Source organism: Acanthopagrus latus, chromosome 6 (assembly GCF_904848185.1).
Source record: "Acanthopagrus latus isolate v.2019 chromosome 6, fAcaLat1.1, whole genome shotgun sequence".
In the NCBI taxonomy this organism is placed as follows: domain Eukaryota; kingdom Metazoa; phylum Chordata; class Actinopteri; order Spariformes; family Sparidae; genus Acanthopagrus; species Acanthopagrus latus.
Genome location: NC_051044.1, coordinates 32,318,213 through 32,344,979, shown reverse-complemented (window position 1 = coordinate 32,344,979; position 26,767 = coordinate 32,318,213). Strand labels below are relative to the sequence as shown.

Sequence of the window (26,767 nt, the reverse complement as noted above, 5' to 3'; positions counted from 1 at the left end):
CATGTGAAAAGCCCTATTTGTTCTCTGAGGGTCAAGCTTAGTCCTCCTGTTGGGTGACAAGGTGGGCATGGAGCTTGGAGGGATGGGGGCCTATAGTGTTGGTACTGAGATTGGGGTTGGGGGACGCCTCCTTACCTACTGTTTCAGTTACTATGGTAATTGAGTGTCGTCATCAATGGACCCTCTCTCCTGAGCTGGTGAGCAGGACTAGAATAGGCCAGCAGCGGGCTCTGAAAAGCAGAGCAGGTAGGATTAGACAAGCCTTTGTCCAAAGTGCATAATGTCTTGCAGTCAGATTTAAAACTCCCCCACCCACACCAGCCTTCATCGTATTTGTTTCCTTGTCTTGCTCAGTATGTGTATGTGGGCTATGTGTGTATACCAGTGTAAGCATGCGTGTTTAAAAGAAGAAGTAGTGTTGCTTTATGGCACTCAGCGGCCTTCCTTCTCCTTCACAAGGAAGCCTGTCACTTGGTATTAGTGTTGCCGCACCAGCAATCATCATTCCATGCCTCCTGCTAATTGCAGACACAGCTGGGTCTCAGCAGGACATGCTCTCTCTCTCTTTCTCTCTCTCTGTTACGCACGCACACACACACACACACACACACACACACACACACACACACACACACACAGCCTTAGTATACCAATGACAATACAGACTGTTATCTCTTCTTCGTAGAGCAGAAGCTCAGACATCCAAACCAAGCATTCAGCTAAAATTTGGCTTGACCATGAAAAAGTGGATACCAATCAATAGCCATCAGGGTGAAATGAGATGATGGCTTTATTTAGAATATTAACATAACTTTAATTCAGTGAACTTGGATTCATTTGAAATGGACTTGTCTTTAAGTTGTGATGTCAGACACTTTACTGAGGCATCCAAGTGCTCTTGATGGGAGTGTGTTATAAATCGAAGGGATGAAACTTAAGTTTCTTGTCTCACATATTTTTAATCAACAACCAAAAATGTATTTGTTTTATTTTTTTTTCACCTTTTTTTGGCTAGGAACTCCTGTTGAGATTAAAATCTCTTTTACAGTGAGACATGGCCAAGGTGGTAGCCGTACCAAATCACAACATTGTGAATTGGTGCTATACAGTGGCTTGAAGAAGTATTCATCCCCCTTAAACTATTCCACATTTTGTCACGTTGCAACCACAAACATATATGTATTTTATTGGGATTTAATGTGATAGACCAACACAAAGTGTTACATAATTGTGAAATGGCAGAAAACTATTACAGACACATCTAGAAACTGAAATAGCATCTGTGAACAGCAGTGTTCAAGTCTTGCCAGAGATTCTCAGCTGGATTTAGGTCTGGGCCATTCTAAACTGTTCCATTGTAGCTCTGTATGTTAAGGGTCATTGTCCTGCTGGAAGGTGAACCTCTGCCCCAGTCTCAAGTCTTTTGCAGACTCTGACAGGTTTTCTTAAAAGATTACCCTGTATTTGGCTCTATCTATCTATCTATCTATCTATCTATCTATCTATCTATCTATCTATCTATCTATCTATCTATCTATCTATCTATCTATCTATCTATCTATCTATCTATCTATCTATCTATCTATCTATCTATCTATCTATCTATCTATCTTACATGGACGTTTGATGGCAGCATCACTAAATTAATTTGATACTGAAGAAATATTAAAAAGCGAATAAACTGATTCCTCCACTCACAGTATACAAGTCATTATCATACTAATATAGTAGATCATTATCTAACTATTCTCTGAAAGTGAAAGGTATTTTGGTCAACCTTGAATCCAACAACCTGTGCCTCTGCTGTGCTTCAGCATGTGATGACTACTGCAACCCCTTAACCTTGAACTCTTCAACCCTTTCAGTCATACCCAGCCTTAACACCTACACACCAATACCATGATCCTTTGGAATTAATGTTTACCATAAATGATCTGCAAATAAGCACTTGAAAAAGCCTTTTTTTAAGGCTTTTTTCATTCTAGGTACTATTTATAAAAGCTGTACTCATGCTAGTGTCACATCTTTCATTTTGTTAGAAAACAAAACAAGTACTTTTCAATAATATATGCTATTAAGTACAAACACTTAATTTAAATCACTAAGTATGTACTCTGTGCACCAGACTGTAATATAACCCAGCATTTAATGGCAACTGGACTCACAGTTTCCAATACACTCCTGACATAATCTAGGCAGCACTTAACAAGTTCTCTGGTTTCTTATTCAATTTTGAAACACACACACACACACAACCATGCACACACACACAAGAGCAGCAGCAGAGGCAGAAAGAGGCAGAGTCCCAGGTTGCTTGTAATCCTTGTGTACCCCCTGTGGTGAGGCCCCTCCTCAGCTCCAACATTCCTGGCTCTCAGCAGTACAAAAGCTCCTGAGCCGCCCCACAAAAGAGGGCCTCTGACCTAACAAATCAGTTGGCTTTTTTGGGTTTTGTGTGTGTGTGTGTGCGTGTGTGTGTGTGTGTGTGTGTGTGTGTGTGCGTGTGTGTGTGTGTGCATGTGTGTGTGTGTAAATAATCATGTTTTATTTGCCCTTTTCTTTACTCTTTTCTCACACACACTTTAATGATCCCTTCAACCTACTTCCAATCAAGATGGTATTTTAACCTTAAAGCTTGCAATAGTGCCCTCGGGTTTTTTCATATTCATGATTATTTAAAGTTCCCCCCAAAACTCACTCTCTGATAAACTTTGCTCACATTCAGATTTGGGATTCAGATTCCCCGTGCTCTTCCGTGAACCCTTCTCCCTTCTCCTGATTCTGCACTCCAACTAAAACTCTGTTCTTGCTGTTGAGTTTTTGTTTTTTTAGAATTATGGCGCACTTATTTTTTACCTCAGCACCAAATCTTATGGGTGGTTGCTTTTCCTATAATTGGTTATGACCACCCACCCTCCAATGATTTCTTTTAATTACATTACAAATACATCCTTAACCTAACCTGTATATCCTCCAACAGTTTGGTTTGTCATCTTTTTACATGGAATCATATTTTACATGTACAAACCTTAAAACTGTAGTGAAATGCTGATATGTATTTCCCCAGATAATTTTCAGGTCTGTTTCTGCTGAGAAAAGTAGGTGAGAGAGAGAGAGAGAGAGAGAAGCAGCGGCGAGATACTAGTTTAAGCAGCATTTTGTTTTACAGCAAAAAGTTCCTGGCTTCACTGGGGCTTTCTTTGTGTAGACTGCATTTTGAAACTAGTCTTGAACCATAGCTCAAAGACTTGAGACTAGTCTTGGACTCTACCTCAGTGACTTGAGACTAGTTTTGTACTGTAGCTCAAACACTTGAAACTAGTTTTATACACTAGCTTAAAGACTTGAGACTAGTCTTGGACTCTAGCTCAAAGACTTGAGACTAGTCTTGGACTCTAGCTCAAAGACTTGAGACTAGTCTTGGACTCTAGCTCAGAGACTTGAGACTAGTCTTGGACTCTAGCTCAAAGACTTGAGACTAGTCTTGGACTCTAGCTCAGAGACTTGAGACTAGTCTTGGACTCTAGCTCAGAGACTTGAGACTAGTCTTGGACTCTAGCTCAGAGACTTGAGACTAGTCTTGGACTCTAGCTCAAAGACTTGAGACTAGTCTTGGACTCTAGCTCAGAGACTTGAGACTAGTCTTGGACTCTAGCTCAAAGACTTGAGACTAGTCTTGGACTCTAGCTCAAAGACTTGAGACTAGTCTTGGACTCTAGCTCAGAGACTTGAGACTAGTCTTGGACTCTAGCTCAGAGACTTGAGACTTGACTTGGACTTGCACAAAATGTCTTGTGAGCATCTTTGCATTGGCCAAGTCACTGACATAGAATTTGAGTTGGTGCTGGGAGCAGTATAACGGCTACCCACTGCTCCTATCACTTAGGATGGGTTAAATGCAGAGAAAAATGTCTCTACTGGCATCAGTACAGGATAACTTAAACTGAAACGAGGCAATGGAGCAGCCAACCTTTGCAAGTAGTTACATGGCTTATGTTCTAAAACAGAAATAGATGACAATCAAACCCACCACAGTGAAAACAAAGAACATGTGAGCAACACCACTGTGTTGTTTTCATTTTTTAATTCATTACCAAACTAGAGCACCATCATTGTTGTTAGATGCAGTGGAAACACCAACAGGAATGTCTGAAGGGGACTTTAAATTCCTGATTTAATCGGACTTCAGCTCTTGTGCATCCTTAGCACCTGGACCTGAAAAAGAGGGGCAATAGTACATATACACATATAGGACTCTTTATTCTGCCCGACTTGATTATGTCACGCCAACATCTCAATTTTAATAAAGGTGCATTGATCTATCTGATGCATGTTTCTTGCTTGTAATTCCTCACAGCCCTCTCAGAGGGAAGTGAAAGTTGTCTGCTGATATGAGCAGATTGCACTGATTGCAGACTGCAGGCTTCATGTGTTGTTTGCTCTTTGAATCTAAAAAGGCCAGTTCCCCTCATTACGCTACCCAGCAAATAAATGCAAAAGGGTCATGAAAGAGGTGAGTAGGTGGATGGGGAGGGAGAGAAGGAGAGGTGTGCCATTTTTTGCATCAAATCCGGCTGGTGGCAGGCCCCCCCTGCCAAGCGGTATGTGAAGACTTGGGTGTGAACACTGGCTTCAAGGCGAGGTTGGTGTGTGTGTGTGTGTGTGTGTGTGTGGTGGTGGTGGTGGTTGGGGGGGTTTCAGTGGGATGGGTAGGTTGGTGTCAGATGGGGGCAGGAGGTCGTACTGTCTCCTAGCTTTCACTTGAAGGGGGATGGACCGGCAGATGTATACGTGTGTATGTGGGAGTGTGTGTGTGTGTTGTGTTGTGCTGGGCGTGCATGTCGCCTGTGTATAGGTAGGGGTTCATCAACATGTTGGGAAGTGGCAAAACACACAAATGCACACACACAGATAACCCAGTTGAAGGAATGAAGCCCTTCCTTCAGATGGAACTCGTTAGAATGTCACAGATTTGATCCCTGTCGGGTTATGGCATTATGTATTCAGAGCCATATTACGCTTGTTTTGGCTGTCAGCAAGTGCTAGCCCCCTGCTGATCCCCATGCAGCCTAAAAATGAGAGCTTGGGTGAATTTGTCTGTTCTGATGATTTTCTTTTGTTAGTTCCTGCCAAGAGGAACAAAGCAAGAGAGGCCATCACTGTTCATTTGATGAGCTCAACAAGCATCAAAGTGGCTTTCAACTTTATCGTGTGGACGCCACAGCATCTTAAAACTGCCCTGAAGGACTGTCACCCTGTCTGGGATTCCTCAGTGACACTGTTGCTCAGATAAGAATTGGTGTAAAAAAAAAAAAAGAAGGGAAGGTGGGCGAAGTCAGTGTAAAAGAGATAAGCAACCAAACGTAAGTTGAACTTGAAAGCAGGTCAGGATAAGAAACTTGGTAATGAAAGATCAATGTTGAGATGTTAAAAGTACATTTTGTGTAATATTTGAGAATCAATTACTGCAGGTAGTTATTCAGGAGAAATGCAAAAGATAAGAGAACAATAGTGGAAAAAGTTTAAGAAAACAACTAATTCCGGATAATTTGAGCTACTGCAGATGCTGCCCATCGCCACCATCATAATCCAGCCCCATCCCCAATCACCTGACTGCTGAAGCTTATTGAGGGTGAATTTAGCCTGGCAGGATAATCTGCAGCCCTTAGACAGTGCTCAGGAAAAATGGTGTTCTCTCCTTCACATGATTGAAAATAAAATACTTTGACATATACATTGATTTACAAAGAACAAAGATGCTAGAATTTATCATGAGAGTTAGGAAGGCTGTGACATTAAAATCTCCACATATGGAAACTAGCATTAGTTGACCAACGATTTAGAGGAGTCCTGTATTAGTACTTCACAAGATTTCAATAAAATGCGATATAGCTTTCTTTCTTTCAGCAGCGGTGATCAACATGGTCTGTGAGCTATAAATTAGAAGTCCAGCCTCACAAGCTTGTTACCATTAAGATAATCTAATGCCCAGTTCATCCTGCAGGATTGTCGCCCCTATTTTCCCTGTGGCTAAGGCATTCAGCAACTATGGTTCTAAGAACTAAAATGAATTCTAATTGGGAACAAGTCTGATTAGTGCCTCTGGAACACTTTTTCTCCATAGCAGTATTGCCACATTTAGAGAAATCCACCTTGCTAAAATGGCTAGTAAATCAGAAGTTGAAATAATTGAAACTGGTGGTCATACCATAAACCTATAGGATCACATCATCATCCAGGAGAGTCCCCTGAAAAACATATGAACCAGTGGCTCTTCCAACATCACAGCTTTACACAGGCAGACTTCAGTAAATCCAGAGCAGGGTTGACGCATCACATCAACAGCAGTCTTTAGCACAGCACAGCAGTTGAAACAGCTGGGAAAATGAATAGTTGTGTACCTGAATGGACATGCAATGTCAAGCATACAACCCATCTGCATGGAGGCATCCCAATGATTACTTTCCTAAAAAGAGGACTCTCTTTGAGAGAACTTGAAAATAATGCTGTCTACAAGGACAGAAGTGTTAGCCTTGTATCCATGGATTGGATTTTCATCCTTGATTACATCAGTGGCTGTGGTCTTACGACAGAATTCAGTTCATGTAATTTCTAGGCTTTTCAGGACAATCATGAATCATAGATGTCTTCCGAATTTTGAGTTCATATCATGACAGTTTTCTGAAAAAAAAAAAAAAAGTTTTCTGATTAGCTGTGGGGGTGTCAGTTTCAATCAGTAATTTGTCCAATTTTCTGAACCAGTGTTCAGTGTATGTCATACGCCTTCACTGTGAAACCTATATGACCATATAGGTCACATTAGATTACAATATTGCTCTAATTGATAGTTATGGGAAGGCTGAACGTCCTTTGAAGGACTTGTTGGAGACAAGTTGATCTGACAGCCAACTTTTAGTTACATTTGTGAAGTTACTTGCGGGAAATGCACTGTTTTTTGATTAATCTGTTTTAAGGCAAGCTCATAGAGAGTCAAAGTGAAACTGGCAATTCTGGGTTCTGCTCTAGTAAACATCATTTAAAGTTGAAACATTTAAAATCACATTGATATTTAGGATTATTAAATCCAACTGGACATCTAGAACATAATGATGCTCGGCAGTTTGTCATGTGTTTCACTTCATATGCCTTGGTTAGGATGGTGAAAGTTTAAAAGATTAGAGTCAATTAGTACACCAAAATCACATATCTGTATATCTGGAATAAGAAAAACGGTCTTGAACAAGTTTTCTGTCTTTAATAGTTTCAGCATTTCTTTTTCCTGTTCTCCTGATGAGAAACTTAAGTATGCATGCAAATATCTCCCGATGGATCAGCAGTCACTTTGTTTTATGAAATGATGAAACTAGTTTTCCATTCAGACTGGCATTGATAATGTCTTAAAGTTGATGAAAATCACAAGCATTATGTGTACACAAGATGTCCCTGACAGACCTCCAAAATGCCAGTGATGGCAGCAAGAAGACTTGTGACATAACTGTCAAGCCTCTTTTTATATAAAATGAAGAGGAGTAACGCAGAACAGGGCACAAAATGGCTGCTGCAAAAATGGCTGCAGATGGGAGCTGCGTGGCATGGTGCAAAATCAAAAGAAAAAGGAGAAGTGAAGGAGGAGTGAATGATAGAAAGAGGGAGAGCAGCCACTCAGTGGATCAGTCACTCCAGGCCTGGCCTCTCGGCGGGGGGTTGTGCTCGGGGCGAGATCACAGGCCTGCTGCCACGCCGAAGCCTTCACAGGCACACAGCGACAGATAGAAAGCTGCTGGCACCAGGTCGCCTCACTGATTCACCCCAGCACTGCCTCGGCACAGCCATCCTCTCATTTACCCATGTTCCACTCACTAAGCTTGACCTACATGTAGACCTGCACTTTGCCCTTTGTAACGGCCTCAACAGGTTTCAGAGCAATAGGTGATCTTGAATTCCCACTGAGCAGCTTTTGGTCTTTTGTCTAGCAAAAAATTATGTCTATATAATATAATATAATATAATATAATATAATATAATATAATATAATATAATATAATATAATATAATATAATATAATATCATATAATATAATATCATATAATATAATATCATATTATATCATATCATATCATATCATATCATATCATATCATATATTATATTATATTATATTATATTATATTATATTATATTATATTATATTATATTAATTCCAAATAATAGAAATTGTTAGTTCAGGCAGACACATTTCTCAAAATTCTCAAGCTGATGTCATGTATGCGTCTGTGACTTTCACTCTAGACAAAATATCAGCAATGTATTTAAATCTTTGTGTTTCTTTTGCTTCCTACACACCACAAAATTTGTGTCTGTTTCATGGTGTTATGAGGTTACAGCATGAATTATGATTTGTTCTGAAACCTAGTTAGTTAACATTATATTGAGTAAATTATGAGTATTTGTCACAGGCCAAGGTCACCGGCCAACAAAAGCCAGTATCAGTACACTTGCAGTTGGTCAAACTCACCATCTTCTCTTTGCTCTTTGCCTTACCTTTTGTTTAAGTGGCAACAGATAAGTTTTCTCTCCTTGTGTTGGTATTGGTGTATTATTGTTGCTGGCACAGCTGTTGGCAACTGGAATGTTGCTGATCTCAGTTTTCCTCAGAGTCACAAATAACAACACAGGGCAAGAAGTGAGCTTATTCAATCATTTAGTCTATAATAGAAATGGATCCCCACTTAACCCTTCCTTTTCCCCGATGACCATGTGCCTGGCGGAAAATCAAATTGTCTAGTGATTGGGAGGTTTATAGGGAACATTGTAAATGGCAATTGTTTCATTATTCTATATATATTACATTTGATGGATGGTTCTTAAACATATTTCTGAGATGAGGATTTAATCCAGAACCAGCTAGGAAGCACATGTGTATTTTTTTGAATTATTTCTGTACAATCAAGTGGGGCTGGATATTGTGATATGAGACTATATAGGGTCTTAGATGCTGGATATGATTGTATTATGATGACATTAGAGACGTTGCTTTTTCCTGTTGGACTTGTTCAAATATTAGTTCTTACCAACTATATCCATTATATTATCTCCACATTACTGCTGATTATTACTGCTGATTATTTAGTAAAAATCTCATTGTGTTCAAATTTGCAAAAGTACCAATGGTACCTGCATGTTGTCACAGTATTGAAGTATTTTGTTAAAAAAATGTTGTGGGTGCTTTAAAAGGCAATTTCCAAATACTGAAATATCCCCCCAACTGCATCCATTCTATGTATTTCCAAATATTGAAATATATATCTGTATCGGATATGGCCTAAAAATGCTTTAGTGCTGTGATTGAGAAAACTGTCCAGGAAATATTCTCCCTTTTAAGAGGTTGTTGAGATTCAAAAATAAAATGGTATGGTATCACACTGCTCTCCCCCTCCTCTTCATTTCTCTTCTCATTCTTGTCCAGACCCCCCCCCCCACCACCCCACCCCACCCCACCCCCCAACTGCATCCGTTCTGCTGTGACCCTGACTGTTGAAAGTCAGTCGGCTTCTATTAGTATCAGCCCGCACTCATCATTATCCATCAATTAGACTGGCAACAGCCAGGGCCCACAGAGAAACATCTGCAGCCTTTCGGCTCTGTTTCTGCATGGCTGCCATGCTCTGAGCTCACTGTGCCTCGCAGAGGTTACTGATTAGAGAGGCCTTGTCTAAATAAAGCTGTGGACAAATTTCAGTGTTAAAGTCTGTATCACCTGTGTAAATGGTGACAGGACCACTATAAATGCACTTCAGTACTCTATTAGCACTGACCAAATTGTGTCCATTGATTCTTAAGGCAGAGATTAAGAAGTGCTGGAACTCAGCACTGCATGCTTTGTCATCTTAAGAATACACTCTGCACTAGTTGATATTAAATGAGTCTGTGTAACACTATTTGGTGCCCCTCACAGTTGCTGAGGTCTGACAGCGCTGATGATATATCTAGCAGACTTTGATTTGAGATTTGGCTTTGCTTATATATAGTTATCAGTTGAAAGGTTTTCATGAAATAACTGTGGCTCAAGAAAGGCACAAGTACACATAACGCAGCTGGATAACATGGATCTATGTCTAATCTATCTAACATTTTATATTAAGTAGAATTAAATGTTTGAGACTCTCATCTTACAGTCTGGCTTCAATTCTTCACTTCCAAAATGTTCGTATGCATGAGTCAGGCTTTACTTACAGGTGCACACACTCTCCCGTCAAGTCTGTTTTTATAGATCACAACTTTGCGTGGGAGGTGGTGGAAGCCTCTCTCAGCCCCCATTTAGTGCGTACGCAATGTTAATAATAAGACCCCTGATCTGTAATAATTCATCAGCCGTAATTTCGGTGCTCACTACAAACAAAAGTCATATATATTATATATCATAACAATATCATGTCTTGAAAATTGGTATGTTGAAGTAAACATGTATATAACACCGTGATCCTAGACATCATTCACCATTACGAGACACTGTACCATCAAAGTGATTTCAAGCTATTATTTCAAGGTCAGAAAAGTTACATAATTTTGCTTTGACTTAAACTGTAACTTAAAGTGAATGAGCTATTATCGAATGAGTTTAACTGTACCATTACTGAATCAGTTATGGCTAAACCAGTGACATCAGTACAGACAAATGTCAATGTAGGCCTGACTGTATGCTCTTGATCTTGATGACATTTTATAACAAGATCATTTCATGTTATTGAACAATTCACTTATTGTAACAGTAAATTGTTTTCAACATTCATACATATCTCTGCCACAAATATTCATCCACTTGTCTCATGTCATCATTTCACCAGCCTGTCTTCTCTTCAGTGTTTCCCACTCATTTACAGTTTCACAGTTTCTCACAGACTACATTTAATTGGTTGCCTACCTACTATTTAATACCAGTTCATAGGCTTCTCTTCAATGGACTCACTGATTGGAATACACTGTTTCAGCAACCAGACAGACTGAATCTGCAATCCAGAGAGGGGCAGTTTGGAGCACTTCAAAGAAAAATGCTGCAAATAGAAATGTACAAATAGAAGTTGTGAAAATATCAATTATAATGTGAATAATAAGCATGAGCTGGCTTTGTGCTGAACCTTTATATCACCTTTCTGTCATGAAAACACTCAAGAGACATGTTCATCAACAAGGAGAGAGACTGCAACAGTCAAAGGCAATATATCTTGGAACAGACTGCCAAACTGACACCTAGAAGATTTGTTTCATGGGCTATGACAAGTGCTGTTGGCAAAAAATGTCACTGCATGCCAAGAGCGTCATAAGCTGTACTCTTTATTAGGATTCCCATTAACTGACGTCTCATTGGCTGCTGGATCTTCCGGGGGTCCACACTCCAGACTCAAATAGATCCTAAGCCTAGGGGTCTATCTAATGGGGCCAACATGACCAGAGTACAATAACTGTTTCCTAAGCTTAGGTCCCAGGGAAGACTGTGTGGGCATGGCTGAACTGTGGCAGAACAACCCCTTCTACAGGGAAGTGCCTGCTCTGTGCTGTGTGTCACCTCATGGCTTGATGAGGCTGTGGAGCCATCATGACATGAACATCTTCAGATTAGAGATGTCTTTCTGCTGAGGACTTGTTTGTCAGCTTTGTCCCTACAGCCTCTCTCTCAGGGATCAAGGAAACTCATGATGATACACTGCAAATATGACATCACATGCTTTCTCTGCCAGACACACCATGAGTTGATACATTACAGAAGCTGGTCTTCAGGGCTGTGGATTCATTGTTATGAGTGTTAATGTTGCTTCTCATGTGTGTTTTGATGTTAACGAGCTTGGAGTACATTCATGTCATGACAATGATGGTATGTACCGTGTACTTGTGTGTCTGTTTCAGCAATGGTACACCAGCACTATGAACCTTCTAGGAACATGGCTGACTGACCGTATGGATCTGCAGCTCCATGTTTATCAGCTGAAGATTCTCATCAGGATTGTCAAGGTGTGAACAGCTGCCATTTATATTTCTAAACATCGTGTCTAAATGTCAGCGAAGATTTTTCATGAACCATTATCATATGTATATTCTCAACAATCAGTGACAATGATATCAACTTGTGTGACTCTTTCTGACACATTGTAACGTTGCATTTCTGCATCCCACATCATTTGGTGATTAATGTTAAAACATGATTCATCTGCTCTGTCGACACACTGTGGTGTTTCTGACAGTTGCACTTTTTTATTTGATTTGTTTAGGCCTTTCTGGTAGAGTGGAGACTTTTAACACTGAGTGGTAGTGATCCACTGATGTCGTGTGTCCCACTAAATTGTATGCTAATGGGGTAAAACTATTAAAATGAAAATCAACCCAATCACCAGAGTATGGCAAAGTATGTTTCTTCAAACATATGTTTCTTGACACTTGCTTACAGTCTGGTTAGGCACAAAAAAAACAGTTGGTTAGGGTTAGAAATTATCATGATATTGCATAAAATACCTGGTTTTGACACCACAGAGCTGGCTGGACGGGTCTCAACATCTTGTTAGAAATATCCAGTGGTTTGACACTTAGCCTGGATCAAACTGAGGTCGATGGCTCACCAGCCTTGCTGCCTGTTACTCTATCACCATCCCCTCCACCTCCACCTGGGAAAGTTCTCCAATATACATGATTTCAGAACGAGATATGACATTTTAAATATCAACATGAAATGCATCATGTACAAAGTTGTACATATCAGAAATGTCAGAAATGTCTAGTGACTGGGATGAAGCTTGTGATACAGTGTCATGACTATTTACTTATTTCAATCAGGCTGCATTATATTTTTATGACTACGTCACATATTCCATCTTAGGAACAAGGGAATGTATTTTTTGAATGTTCCAGCTGGTTTTTGCTTGTATAATTTCATTTATTTTGCTGCTTTTGTATTCTTGATACTATATTCACCTTTTTATTGAACATATTGTACCTTCTACTCCATTACATTTATCTGGCAGCTCTTACTTGCTACTTTGCAGATTTTACATGTAAAAGTTGAGATCATTTTATAATCTCAAAATATGAGGTGCTGATATTGTTTAGATAACCCAATACCAGCTGAAACCTTAACAAAAGCAGTAGATGCATCAGTAATAATAATCCAGTATAATCCAATATACTGAAGCATTGAGAGGTTCAAGTTAGATGAAGATGCCCAAAATATAAAGACATGATCCCTCACAGGCTGCACATCCACAACACCAGCAGGTCAGGTCACTGGAACACCTGGCTGAGGCTGACTGAACCAGAACAGTAGACTGAACTGATATTTGACGAGAAGATGACAAGTCAAGAGTCCACAGTGCCACCCACTTTAACACCTGTCCTGATTATCATCACTGACTCAGAAAGTAAAAGTAAAGATGACAGTTAAATCAAAGCTGTAGAACAAAAAGCAAAAGCTTTCCTCATTCTCACCATTTCAGCTTTAAAGGGAATGGGAAGTGACCTATTTCATCTTAGCTGGATGTGATATAGCTTGTGGTGGTGATAATACTGTAGAATGATGATGACACTGTTGGAATCATGACAGGTCATCTAGATTCACTGACACATGAAATGATTAATCATTCCGTATCGTTAATGATTAATCATTTCATATCCTTTCTGAAGATTGCTGCCAAGTATAAATATGTGTGTAGTGTGAGGGCAGAAATCTGACAGCCACACACCTCCAAGTCAATATGTCAGTCTAGAAGAATCCATCTGACCCCAAATAAAATCTGTTGAATCAATGATGTTGATGAGGTCAAATTTTAGATAAGTGGTTTTTGCACTTTTCGTTTTCAATTGCGTTTGTATCAAAAAGGATCAGCAATTTTATAACATTTTGTTATTTTTTATGTTTTACACAGCATCCTTATTTGGAATAAGGCTTGTATTTTGACAATTATAATGTTACCATGACCAGAGGAACCCGACTGAAGCTACAAAATGAAAACCAAATCTAAATACTCCATTTTTTTTCTAGAAAGTGAAATCAGATGTAGCTCCTTGGTAAATAGCATAGCATTTGGCTGCTCAGATTTATGATCTTTATGATATGACATGACTGAAGCATATTGCAATTGATGAATGCTAACTAACCATCACTTTATCGTTGTTAAAATCATCACTTCACACTCTGTCTGATAAAACCTGTGAAGTAATTTGTCAAAGGCCTTCGCTAACTATCTCTGATACTTTGTGTTTTTTCTACTTGGGATAGAAAAAGTACCGTGACTTCCGCCTTCAAGGGGTGCTCGACTCCACATTAAACAGTAAGATGTATGAAACAGTGAGAAACCGGCTGACCTTGGAAGAAGCCACCGCCTCAGTGAGGGAAGGAGGGATGCAGGGCATTTCCATGAAGGACAGCGATGAAGAGGACAACGATAACTAGAACAAAGGGCCTGAAAACTACAAGAATGCACACTGCCTGAGAACCCATGCAGTTGTCCCGTGAGGTCAGAACAGATTGGCCTGTAGTCTGACTGGTTCCCTCTATTATTTGCTTTGTCAATTTTTCATCCTTGTAATAGTTCCACATTTCCGTCTGACTTAATCAAGAAGAATGTTTTTTGTGACTTTAATCACTTGCATGACGCAAGTCTGTCTTACCAACGCTTTTGATGTTGAAATTCCCCATGCGTGCTCATTGAGCTTTAATTTCTCAAAACTGAAATTTCCAACATACAATTACTATAGGATAGGATAGGATAGGATAGGATCTGTAATCCAGATTAAACATTGACTGATTTCTCCTGAAATGTGAACAAATGAGTATCCAGAATATTCAAGAGGCCAAAACATTACAGTTGTTTGAGACAAATACAGCACTCTTCGCATAAATGTGATGATAAGCATCTATATGGATTACAACTTTTGAAGGCATGAAAATGTTATGTTGTATCTTCATACAGTGCAACACATAATGTCACAATATCTTCCCTGTTGCCTGTCAAGATTTCTCTTCAACATTTTGAAAAGTGCATAAAGTACAAAGTACCCTCTTTATTTAAGGCAGTTCTGGCCAAAAACAACTCACGAAACACTCATGTGATCCTGGCCACTATATTGTTGTTCTAAGTGAAATAGTGAAATTGACATAGATTTTAATATAGATACTTAATTTTAGCCCGCTTACTGTTACTTAATCATATTACGACTGATCCAAATGACACTAGAACTGATGGTTCCCACTTGATTCGACGTCAGACAATTGAGTCAAAAACAGATTTAAAACTAAAATACCCCCAAAATAATTCTTGAAAATTCTCAAGCAATATGGATGTTCAAGTTTATGAACAAAACTATGGATTTATTTGTGTTGTGCTAAAGATGTGCAGTGAATGCAGCTACTGTATGCTGCATTGTTGTAAAGAGTGTGAAAATGGTATCATTATACTTTTTTTGTAGTGGATATGTAACATGTCTCAACCTTAAAATATAACCAAATGTTTACGATGGTGTGCAGTGATAGGATGTGACAGTTTTTATAGCTCTTTTTGGCCAGCTTTTAAAAACAGGCCTAATGATGAGCCTTACAGTCTAAGAAACAAACCAGTAACTTCAGTAACTTATTGACAAAAAGTAAAGATATCAGTTAGCCTTTAAACATTTACATCTCAAGGAAACAGTCATTTGAAAGAGTCCCATTGTTTGCCCTCTTTCTGGATGTCATATGTAAAGATCATTAACAATTATTGATCTCATTATACCCTTCAGCACAAATGCGCACCTTGGTACATGGCTTTCTTTTGAGTTTGGTATGCCCTGTGAACCAAACAGTTACTGATCTAGATTAGCATGTGTGAGCACAAACTCAACTGTATGATAGTTTTGAAGGAAGTATTTTGTGGCGTTGTTCAACTGCATTGCATTCAACTCCAGAGGTGTTTCTGTTATTAACCCACCCTTACTCATATAAATGGGGTGGACAAAATCATAAACATTAACATCTTTCAGCATAATGTAACTTAGGTACCACAAAATGGCTTTATAGTTGAATTAGCATCTCTTTAAAGTGGTTTCAACAAAAAACATCTTAATTTTATTTATATATTTGCAAAGGGACCTTGGCCAGTATTGAGCGTAAATGTAATTTGCTGGACTGTTCCAAAGTTAGCTTGATGATAAACTGCTTTAATTTTAGCTAGGTGTACCTAATAAACTGGTGACTGAGTGTCTTTTAATTAGTAATACTATCAATCGAATCCAGGCAGCAGCCCATCAAGGCTGCAGAGTTCATTACGTTTTACAGAACAAAAGGGTTAGACAGACCAGGAGGAGTTAGCAGTAGTTAAAACATTACCAGAAGTAGTTTAAACAGTTTTAAATTCTGCCGAGCGTTATGCTAATGAAAAGCCCACAAGGTATGATAAGATACAATCCTCAGGAGAGCAACACAGCTACCATTCAAGTGGTTGTGATGTTGGAATGGACAATTTACTGTACAAGGCACATGTTAATCAAAAACAAGAACTATTTCAAATATGTCTGAAAAACAGTATGTGTTTTGTTCAAATTGTAATAGAGGATTTAGAATTGAAGAAGATGGTAGGTCTGTATTAAAAAAAACAAAAAACAAAACATGTAAAAGCTTCAAAATAATCTGTTATGGCAACATTTTACTCTACTGCCACCACATGTTCTTCTATTAGAGAGGGAGACAGCTGCATTTATCCTCTACAAACAAAGTGATACTGTGCTAGTAATTTATGAATCGATGTCCAGCTGCCTACATATGAATCTGCCAGTGACAACACAAGTTGTATCTTACTGTTGAAATAAACACAGTTTGCCAGTGGTCTCACTTCTTCAGACACTGGTACTTTGATTTCCACATCAACCCAACCGTTCCTTTATTTTAGTTAGTAGAGAAGATAGCATGGCAGTGCTCATATAGTACTATCTGAGTACTGATTGACCTGTTTTCAACATATTTTCAGTTTTAAAGCAATTTTTCTATTTTCGTCAAACATTCTTTGTCTTTAAATTTATTTGCCATCTATTATATTTGTTACTGTATGTGCCCTGTACTTTATTCCCGGGTTAATGATGGGGTGAATCCGCATTTTTATAATGGATAATGGGTGGTGAAGTCTACATTCACTTTCCCTCTGTCAATTGTTTTCTATACTGTACTGTAGAGCGTTGTGTCACCCTGTGTGCAAGTACTGCATGTCCCCAGTATTCACTCTCCAAAGTGTTTTCACTCCACGTGTGAAGTAACCAGTGGGTTCATCATGCTTCTGCCTTGTAGAAGAACCTACCATGGTCATTTAAATAAAGGTGATAGAAAATATGAAAATAACTTGTCAGCTCATTCATTGTTGTTTCAGTAATGCTTCATATTACAGTTTTTCTCAGTTGCTTTGGTGCTTTTCTCAGATCAGAATGAAAATTCTCATAACTATCAGTTCAACCTCCACAACATTTAGTCATTTGTGCACATCATAGGAGCAATTTCTCCTTCATCTGAGTTCATCAGTTGCTTTCATACAATTTTCTGCTGTTTATAACATCATCATTTGCTTATATCATGTCAGTCAAAATGAACTATACTTATGCATGCTGAATAGTCGTTCCCGATAAAACTAATAGTCTTCATGTCATTGCTTCAGTCATTACATACAAAATTGTTGAACTAGCTATCAAATTCTGTCAAGCAAATTTTATACCTTTCATTCATTGTTTTCCTGGAAATGTCTCCTAAACTGAACAATTGCTCTCAGGTGAACTTCAGCTTTCACTCACGAGGAGGTGTGTGAGGTATTAGTTGTAACCAATGACAAGCCACTTGTTCACAGTCACTCAGGGATAAATCCCACGAACCCTCACTTGGCAAGCATATATGAACCAAGCAGGACATAGTGTGTACCATTTCTACACTTCTGTGACACAGAAATGGAAGGTCAGCATCGTGGAAGAGGGATGAGGGTACGGGGAGGAAGGGGAAGGGGACAAAACAGGGGAAGAGGGAGAAGAGGCCAAATACATAGGCAGATTCCTAATGAAATCAGGGCTACAGTTGTGGACCATGTTGAGGCTGGTCGGAGGGTGCAACCAAATGTTGGAAGAACCCCTGTGAATACAATCATTTAAACATTTTGTAGGGAGAACAGGTATGTATAGTATTGGACAGTAATCCAACATCTTACAATATCTCAGGTTTACTGTACATTACTGTAATTTTACTCTGCACCACATAGACAAACTCGCAGAGGTGGAAGAGGGCCCCTTTTTACCCCACAGCATGAGGAAGCCATTTGTTCAATGGTGATTGCAAACAATGCAATAAGGTTGAAAGAAGTGTGTCCGAGTTCTGACTTTTTTTGCATTGGAAAACACTGAGAGAATAAACTGTCATAATGAAAACATGACAAAGCCATTTGACTATCTTGTTCATAAACGATGGTGTCAAGACTTCTCACTTTGATGACACTGGCAGTTTCACTGACATGCATACTTGCTTTTGGGGAGTGGACTATCCATTTTGAGCAAGTGACGTGCTTTTGCAGGTTATCCACTAGGTTTTGCAGTTTGCACCAAATGTTTTGAAAAAAAGCACTAACTGCTGTGTAAATGTTGATGGTGATGTGAGAAAAGCAGCAAAGCGACTGAGAAAAACTGTAAGGTCCTTGGAATAAGCATTAATCTATAGGTAATAGGGCCTTAAAAATCCTTTTAAGGAGCTTATTATCATTGATAAGGTTACATAAGTGTTAATAATAGCATAAACATGGTCATTGTTATTGTTGGGAAGGGTTAGGCTTTATTTGGACAGTCCCACTGCAAAAAGCGTATTAGATGTTTGTGTGTGTGTGTGTGTGTGTGTGTGTTCGCGCGAGCGTGTGTGTGTAGTTGTTTTACATATTATCTAGAGTATATGTGACCAATTATATATCTGCATATTGTCATAACTGTTTAGTCGAATACAAACTACTCACACACCAAGCTTTCATTTACACGTTCAGAATTTTTTTTTCATATGTCAACTATTCTAACAAGTTGCAACAATGGAGTTACAATATGATCTTCTTAATCAAATAATATAACCAATTTATATGTTCATACTCAGCTTGATATGATTTTTAAAAAAAAAGATAAAAATAAAAAAAAAAACTTGATGCAAGCATTGAAACGCCATTTACTCTACAAAACTGTGTTTTGATTCGTGGCACATGTCAAAGCAACATCTACATGAATGCCAAGACTTCCCAGCAGAACTTTTCAGTGTAATACATGGGCAAGTAACTGTACACTGTAGACGTACTGTCTACAGTGTATTTAGTATAAACTATCTTATCAATAAGCCTTTTTAAGGACTTATTACAAATTGATGTATTACAAGTATCTAATATAAACTGTTACTGTTACTGCTGCTGCTGCTGCTGCTGCTGCTGCTGCTGCTGCTGCTGCTGCTGCTGCTGCTGCTGCTGCTGCTGCTGTGAAGGGACAGGCTGAATGTTTTTTAAGAGTGATATCAGATGAAAACTTCCTGGTGATTGGTCAAAAAAAAAAGTCTAAAAGCTTTGCATTTTTTTTAAGGTTTTAATACATTTATTTTCACGGCATGGGCATGACTTATACTATTTTGGTCAATGAGATAAGCACAGGGGCAAAGAGTCAACAGGGATGTTGTGTCAGCAGACTGCAAAAAATACATATTTGTTAATCCCCTGGCAGCATTTTCTTAAGAAAGAAGGTCTGAGATTAATGCTGTGGATTAAAGCATCAGTCGTCTTGAGAGATGATATTACCGTCGAGAAGGAGATTGAAAAAAATTGCTAAAGATCAAATCAACAACGACCAAAATCAAATCAAGAGCCCAAGTTGGAGAGCTAAGACTAAAGACAGGCGGATTAGATATAATATAGTCTCAAATTAAGAATAGAGAGGATATCTTTTAATGATGTTATGGGGGGGTGGGGGTGGGGGGGACAAATCCTTCTTAGAAGAAAAGAGAAAAACAAGATTTTGGAGGAAATGAGGTGAATAAAACTACAAGTACAATTTGATATTTTCTTTCCTTGAATGATATTGATGCATGGCCCATATATATCATCCATGTGCAGTTATTAACTTAAATTGTTTAGATTTTTTTGCAATTGTACATTGATTGTACTTTGATTCATTCCAGATACAGTCAAGCAAGTCAACAAATCAACACTATTGTATTATTCAACAATTATAATATTAGCACTTAGGAATCAATGACAGTGGTTTAGAGTTAGTAATTTTATGTTGCCAGAGGAGTTTGTTAGGATCGTGAAGTATTGGGATCTTAGTCCAGCCCAGAGTTATTTAGATTTTCACCCAATAATTGCATCAATTTCTGGTTATTACAGAGTAAAAGGTTTACACCGACTATCCCTGTTCTCCTAGCTTCTGCTTCTATTGTGTGACAATGGTTTCCTTTGAATTGTGACAAACTGTGTTAACTTTGTTTCTTTTCTGTCCATCTGATACTGTCCTCTCCTCCCCACCTCTGTCGTAGCTCTATACATGTCTCATCTGTCCGTTGCACTCCTCATCTTATCCGCGCTCTTGCTTAAAAAGATGCAATCACCATATGCCAACCAAATCTATACGCTATACGGGACTTTCAAGTTTAATGTTTGATTGTCACAGCAGAAAGACACCATTGAATGCCAACCATGAGCCAGCGTTCAGTGCAGCAACAGACGTTCATCAGTGAGGATTCTGTCGGTACTCTTCCTCCACCTCCTTGAGTTTCGCCTGCACCTTTGTCCTTAGTCTTACCTGAGTAACATAGTTACACAGTTACATAGTAACTGAGTATAAAGGGTTAATTAACCTGCTGCCACCACATGCCAACAATGATGAACACTGTAACCGGTGCACACTCTGTCACACTAGGAGTCTGAGCAGGACAAAACAGAAGCCCTTATATCAATCCCAACTTAAAGAGAAACGTGTGACGTAAACATGTTTCTATCTTAGAGTATAAGGACTGAGCAAAGAGGTATTTGTGGTACTTCATGAAGGATGATGTTATTTTAATGTATCATACCAAATACTATAGGGATCTATGTAAGGGCCCTAAATAGTATAATATTTCAGTGTATTTCTACTCTAATTATATTGTTGACAATATGAACAAATAGTGAATTATATTTTGGTTTGGAACTTGCAGGATTTCTGGCTCTCCTTGTGAGCCAACTCAACTAGATGCTGAGGTGAAATGAGTTTGTTGTATAGCCACCTTCTCCACATAATTACAGTGTTCATCTGTGAATCTGCTAATTCATGATCAAACCACTTCCACGTGACTGAAGTCACTGGTAGAAATGTTACTTTTGCTTAATATATAGAATATTCCCCCTTCATGATATGCTCATTTCATCATATTAGAAATTATATACCTGATTATAACACAGACATAGACACATATTCTGTTTATTCAGTCATGAAAACAAAGAGAGTCTGATTTTTTTTTTAGGCAGAGAGAAAATCAGCCAATGAGGATCTTTCTCTGCTCACTAACAGTTCTTCACCAAAATCACAGAGTGCTCCTTTAAAGTGCAACAATATGCCAATGTCACTGACAGATTCCACACTTTGTGAAATGGTGTTAAAGTGAGACAGGATTTTTGCACACCATAATACAAACATTTAAAACATTTTCAGTTATTTCCGTCCATATGAGATAATTGCAACAAATTAACATGAGAAACAAATGTTTTGTGAAGGAGGTATATAGTTGATATACTTGAAGTGAAATGTTTTTGGTTACAATGGTTATGTAGGAGGATGCCTGGTTTAGCTACCATTCAAAATGATGTGCCTTATACCCAGGAATTCACATCCAGAAATGAAGAGGGATGTGAAGCTGTGGAGAGATGAGAAAGGGCTGTTTGAGTTAATGTAACAGCGACTTCATATGCTCTCAGCTTTCTCAACAGAGGTTATTCCTTCACATCCTATATATATGACAATAATCAACAGCTAACACACAAAGCAGCCCACCCTTTTTTAACATTCAATCTGCAGTGTTGGTGAGCTGCCTCAGAGTATCATTCATTTAATTTCCACATGAATATCCAGACACTGGATTGGGCAGTTCTGTGCGAGACAAGGCACCAGGACGGATTAATGGGCCTGGAGATTTATGCCGGCACGATCTGAGCTGCTTTGGCTTTTAAGCTCCAATCAAGTGGGGAAATGGGAAACGATAACTGTATCAAAATAAAAAGAAATCTCCAACTGACCATCACAGTGAGAAACTGGCCCAGAGTCTGAGCGCTGACAAGCCGCTGCTGTACTGTGGGGAGTCCTGCAGTGATACGGATGTGAGAACAAGCCGTTCCGACACATTGAGTCCATCAAGCCGTCTCCAACATGATACGTGTGGATAATGACAACAGGAAAATGAAAAGATGAAGAGAGAAATCAGCCAATGTGTAGACACTCGAGTTGCCAAATAAACGGGTCTATGATTTGTTGTGAAGAGGCATTTCATTTACAGTGCTTTCCACAGTCTCCTTTAAGGTAAACAGAATCAAAACAGAGTCGGCCCACGGCCCAGGAGACGTGGTTATTTTTGTGTGGCTGCTTTGCGTGCCAGAAGTGTCAAAATTGCCTGCCATTTGAGAGGGCAGGTAGATGTCAGATCCTTTTAATAAAAGCGGCCCCCAAAGCCTCTTATGTTTCCCGCCCCATGCACCAAAACCTTCTTATCGTGGCCTTAAGAGCGGACAACAAGCTCGCTGATTAATTTTAGATCTCTTCCATGAAAAGAGTAGCTTACAGTTTAAAGCAATCTCACTCAGCGTTCTGGCAAGACATGAGGGCAGATTGTTTCATACCTCAGGGATGAATATTACACAGGACTGTTTGTCCTGTGTAATAGTCATATACAGTAAGAGCCCATATGGGGATCAACAGTATCACAATCTTAAACTGGGACTGCTGAGGCCGCTGTTATTATTAGAAGGATGTTAGGAGTTAATCCTCCCCCCTGTGGGCACATTTGATTGAGCACACTTCCAGCTTTTTACCAAACATTTGCCCCCTAGAAGGCTCTTTTTCCACAGCCTTCACTTCAACTACGTGGTGAGTCAAAGTATCATTTTCAGGGCAATGGAATGAAAATTAAAATATTTTTGTGCATAATTGATGTACTTATTGAAGTATTCTGAATTGGTGTTGCACTATCCTGATCAGAAACATTTTCTAAATGACCCAGTTTAACATTTTTGAAAGCATTTCATAATTTGAATGGCAATATGAAACTGTCCTACACTGAACACTGCTCACTGCATTTTAGCATGACTGAACCAGTTTTTTTTTTAGCTATTGTTTTAAGTTAGAGCTGCAGCAATTAGTTGATTATCAATTATTCCATCAGCAAAAAAAAAAATAATCAGCAACAATTTTGACAACTCATCAGTTTCAGTCATTTTGCAAGCAGAAAGTGCCAAACATGTTCTGGTTCCAGCCTCTCAGCAGAACAGTGTGGGGATGTTCTATGTCATAATTGTATGCAAACAGAATGTCTTTTATTTCATCTGTTAGTTGCTGAAAACAAGCAACTTGAGGACATTTTTAAAAATTTTATACTTTATAGACTAAATGACAACAGATGAATCAATAATGTGGATAATTGTTAGTTGCTGACCCACAATACCATATAATACAAAGAACACTGTACAGGAGGGGAGAGGTCCGATCCTCTCCCCACCTCAGACAAAATTGAGACAACTGTGTGAGATTCAAAATGACCAAATTTGTTCAAATCTTCCAGATACCCAGATAGCAAAATTTTGCAGTCCAGATCTGACCCACATCAGATACGTTCACCCAGCACACATAGGGAATAATGGCACTTGGACAGTCCACTTCTGAGCCAGCCAGATGTCAGCCACAAACAAACTTGATAAACCAGAACTGGCCCAGTTCGCTGTTGGTTGACACGTGGCCATGCTATGACCTGCTTGCAGCTCAGATCTGGCGAGCAGGAGTGGACCGTCCAAATGCCATCATTCCACACAGTATGTGGGCCAGGTAAGGGTTTCTGGTACAGTTTCATACATGCCTGAGCTGCTGGATGAACACGTCTAAACTGTTAATTATAAACCTAGAGATTCATTTAGTTTTAATCATTAGACATATGTACATGTTTATCATGTAATAAACTTTAGTTTAATATAAGACATTTCATTTTAATGATGTCAGTTTAGTTTGGAATATATTCTAATTTAAGTCGTTTTGATTGGTTGGGTTGTTTTTTTTTTTTTAGCTTCTAAACACCCATGTAACTGTAATTCTGTGGAAATTAAAATTACAGCTTAAAGTCAATGATTCGTTTAATGTCCAGGTAAACTGAATCATTAACATGATCCCACATGAAGAAAATTGATTCTTAACTGATACCACTGAAAATCAAGGACTGTCACGACAAAGGTGTTGATTGATTGTCATTTTGAGTGTTTTCACACTTGTTCTTACCTATTGTGACATTAGGTTGTCTTGTTGACCTGGCTCCTTTCTAAATGTCTCATACAAAAAGGGTTTATTCATCCCACTCTGCCATTAACAATAATGTTGTCATCCTCATATTAAGCACAGTTAGTACATGTCTGTATGACCTACTGTACATAGGCAGTCACTTGTCATTATTGCGTACGGAATTTTTCAGCTGTGCTAAACTACAGAAGGAAGGCTCATATTTCTAAACAGTGTCACATTGATTCATTAAATGTTCATGTTGTTTTAACTTCAGACAAGCAACCAATATGTTGGCTTATAAATGTTAACGATAAAAGTTGTCGTCATTTGCCCTGCATCCATCAGTCAGTGTTTCACCATCACATTAAAAAAAGTCATTTAAAGCCATATATTGATGTAACATCCACATCCAAAGTCTTCAACAGTGTCATGTAACTTACTATTTTCTGTTACTCATGATACTGAACACTCTACAAAGTGTGACTGTATGCAAGTATTAGAATCCCCTTACAGGGAATAATACCACATTAAGGCTTTACTGGAGTCACTGGAGTTTAACATTTTAAGAGATACAAATGAACTCGGACAAGCATGCATCATCTGCATATTCTCTGCCAAATACAGTAAGGCTCAGATCCCTGAAGTCATTTCTTTGCAGCCAGTGCATTTGGACCAAAATGCTCAAGAATTCATTTGAGTTCTAAAGTTCTGACTGTGAGCCTTTATGCACTCATGTTCCGGGGTTTTTTTCTATCCCTCACCGCTGCCTGAGGACCCTTGATCTTGTCTCCATCAGACTCACCATAGAGCTCCAGGCGGCACCCACACACGCACCTGTGTTGTTGTATTAGGCATGAGAAATCATGTTGAGCTGCATCATCCTCCACCCCATGCAGAAATGAAAAAATGAGTCACAATCATAAGCATGGACAAGGAAACATAAAAATGGCCTCAGGCAAATTTTCAAATGGCCAAAAAGACCCAAATCAGAAACCATTATGTTTGACATTTTCATGCCAAGATGTTTGCGTGTTTGTGCATTTTCCTGGTTACTGCTCGGTGAAGGTGCACACAGTGACAACAGGTGTATTGTTGGGCAGGATAAGAGTTGGGTTTTCTACACTTCAAATCAATAGATCAGATATGTTTCTGATGGCTTATTACAGAGTTCCATCGATTCTTAACATTGAAGCACCAAGTAGTCAGATTATTCAATTTAGTGAAATGTTACCATGAGTGGATGACAGCTTGAAGTGAAACTCTCACCAAAATGCAACCTGGTAGTTGCATTTGTAGTCTACCTGGTAGACCACATGCCACAAACCATAGGATGGCTAAGACCGCCGTCTGAAGATGGCAGACGCAATGTAAAAGAAAACTGGAAACAATTAAATTTCCTACAACTCAAATCATTCATTTAAAGGACGTTCATTTTCAACAGAGCAACACAAGAGAGTAACTTGAAAGGCTAAAATTAAACATAATACTTTTTAATTGTACCTTTTTTCCTGTATCAATACAATCGTCCTGACATGTAGTGCTACAGTACTGTTTATACTGGCACATGTATTACAGGCAGATGTGGAACCTGCTCTAACAGACACTGATGGGGGTCTAAAACATTTGCAGAATGTCTGCCTACACTAAATAAATCAAGGGCTGAAATTTCTCTGTTTTGATTGATGTGAGCATGATGTCTCACACTGACAGACTAATCTGATGATAACAAACTCCTCCGAGTCACAGGAGTGAATGCAGTCCTACCAAATACTCATAACCTTTGACATGTCATTCTGTACCACCTTGTAAAGTTGTCAGGGCAGGTTTGGATATTCATTTCTCTTCTGTCTCTGGGCTGCATTCATCAGCAGCACCCCCCCTCCAACCTCCACCTCACTGAGCCATGGGCCAGTCCTGCTACCTCCACTTAGGAGGAGCGAGGGTCACGAAAATACATGTGAGCAGGGATGTTTGGGGAGAATAAAAAGGGTCTGGAGTGTAAAAGTGGCCAGGAGGTGAATGCTGAAGGAGGGGGGTGGGATTGGGGGTGGGGGACTGACTGACTGAAATGAACTGAGGGGCCGTTTGCTCAAGTGGTTGCTTTATTGAACCAACGTCTGTCATCTCCGCTCCCTCACAATGATCACAAGAAAGACGTTCTACAGAAAATACAGTCCTGCAGAATATCACGTGTGTGTGTGTGTGTGTGTGTGTGTGTGTGTCTGCTGTAATGCAATGTTAAGTGCTAACTACAAACAAAG

General features: G+C 39.0%; 1 protein-coding gene across 5 annotated transcripts in view; it reads left to right on the top strand.

Annotated features, from left to right (window-relative positions):
• Positions 1–17,323, top strand: part of cadpsa (Ca2+-dependent activator protein for secretion a) — a 164,951-nt gene extending 147,628 nt beyond the window's left edge. For all 5 annotated transcript variants that reach the window (XM_037102211.1, XM_037102210.1, XM_037102209.1 and 2 more), the window contains 2 exons: positions 11,901–12,005; positions 14,260–17,323. In XM_037102211.1, coding sequence (XP_036958106.1) covers positions 11,901–12,005; positions 14,260–14,433 — 279 coding nt within the window. In that variant the 3' untranslated portion in view covers positions 14,434–17,323. The remainder of the gene's footprint in view (positions 1–11,900; positions 12,006–14,259) is intronic.
• The last annotated feature ends 9,444 nt before the right edge of the window (positions 17,324–26,767 follow it).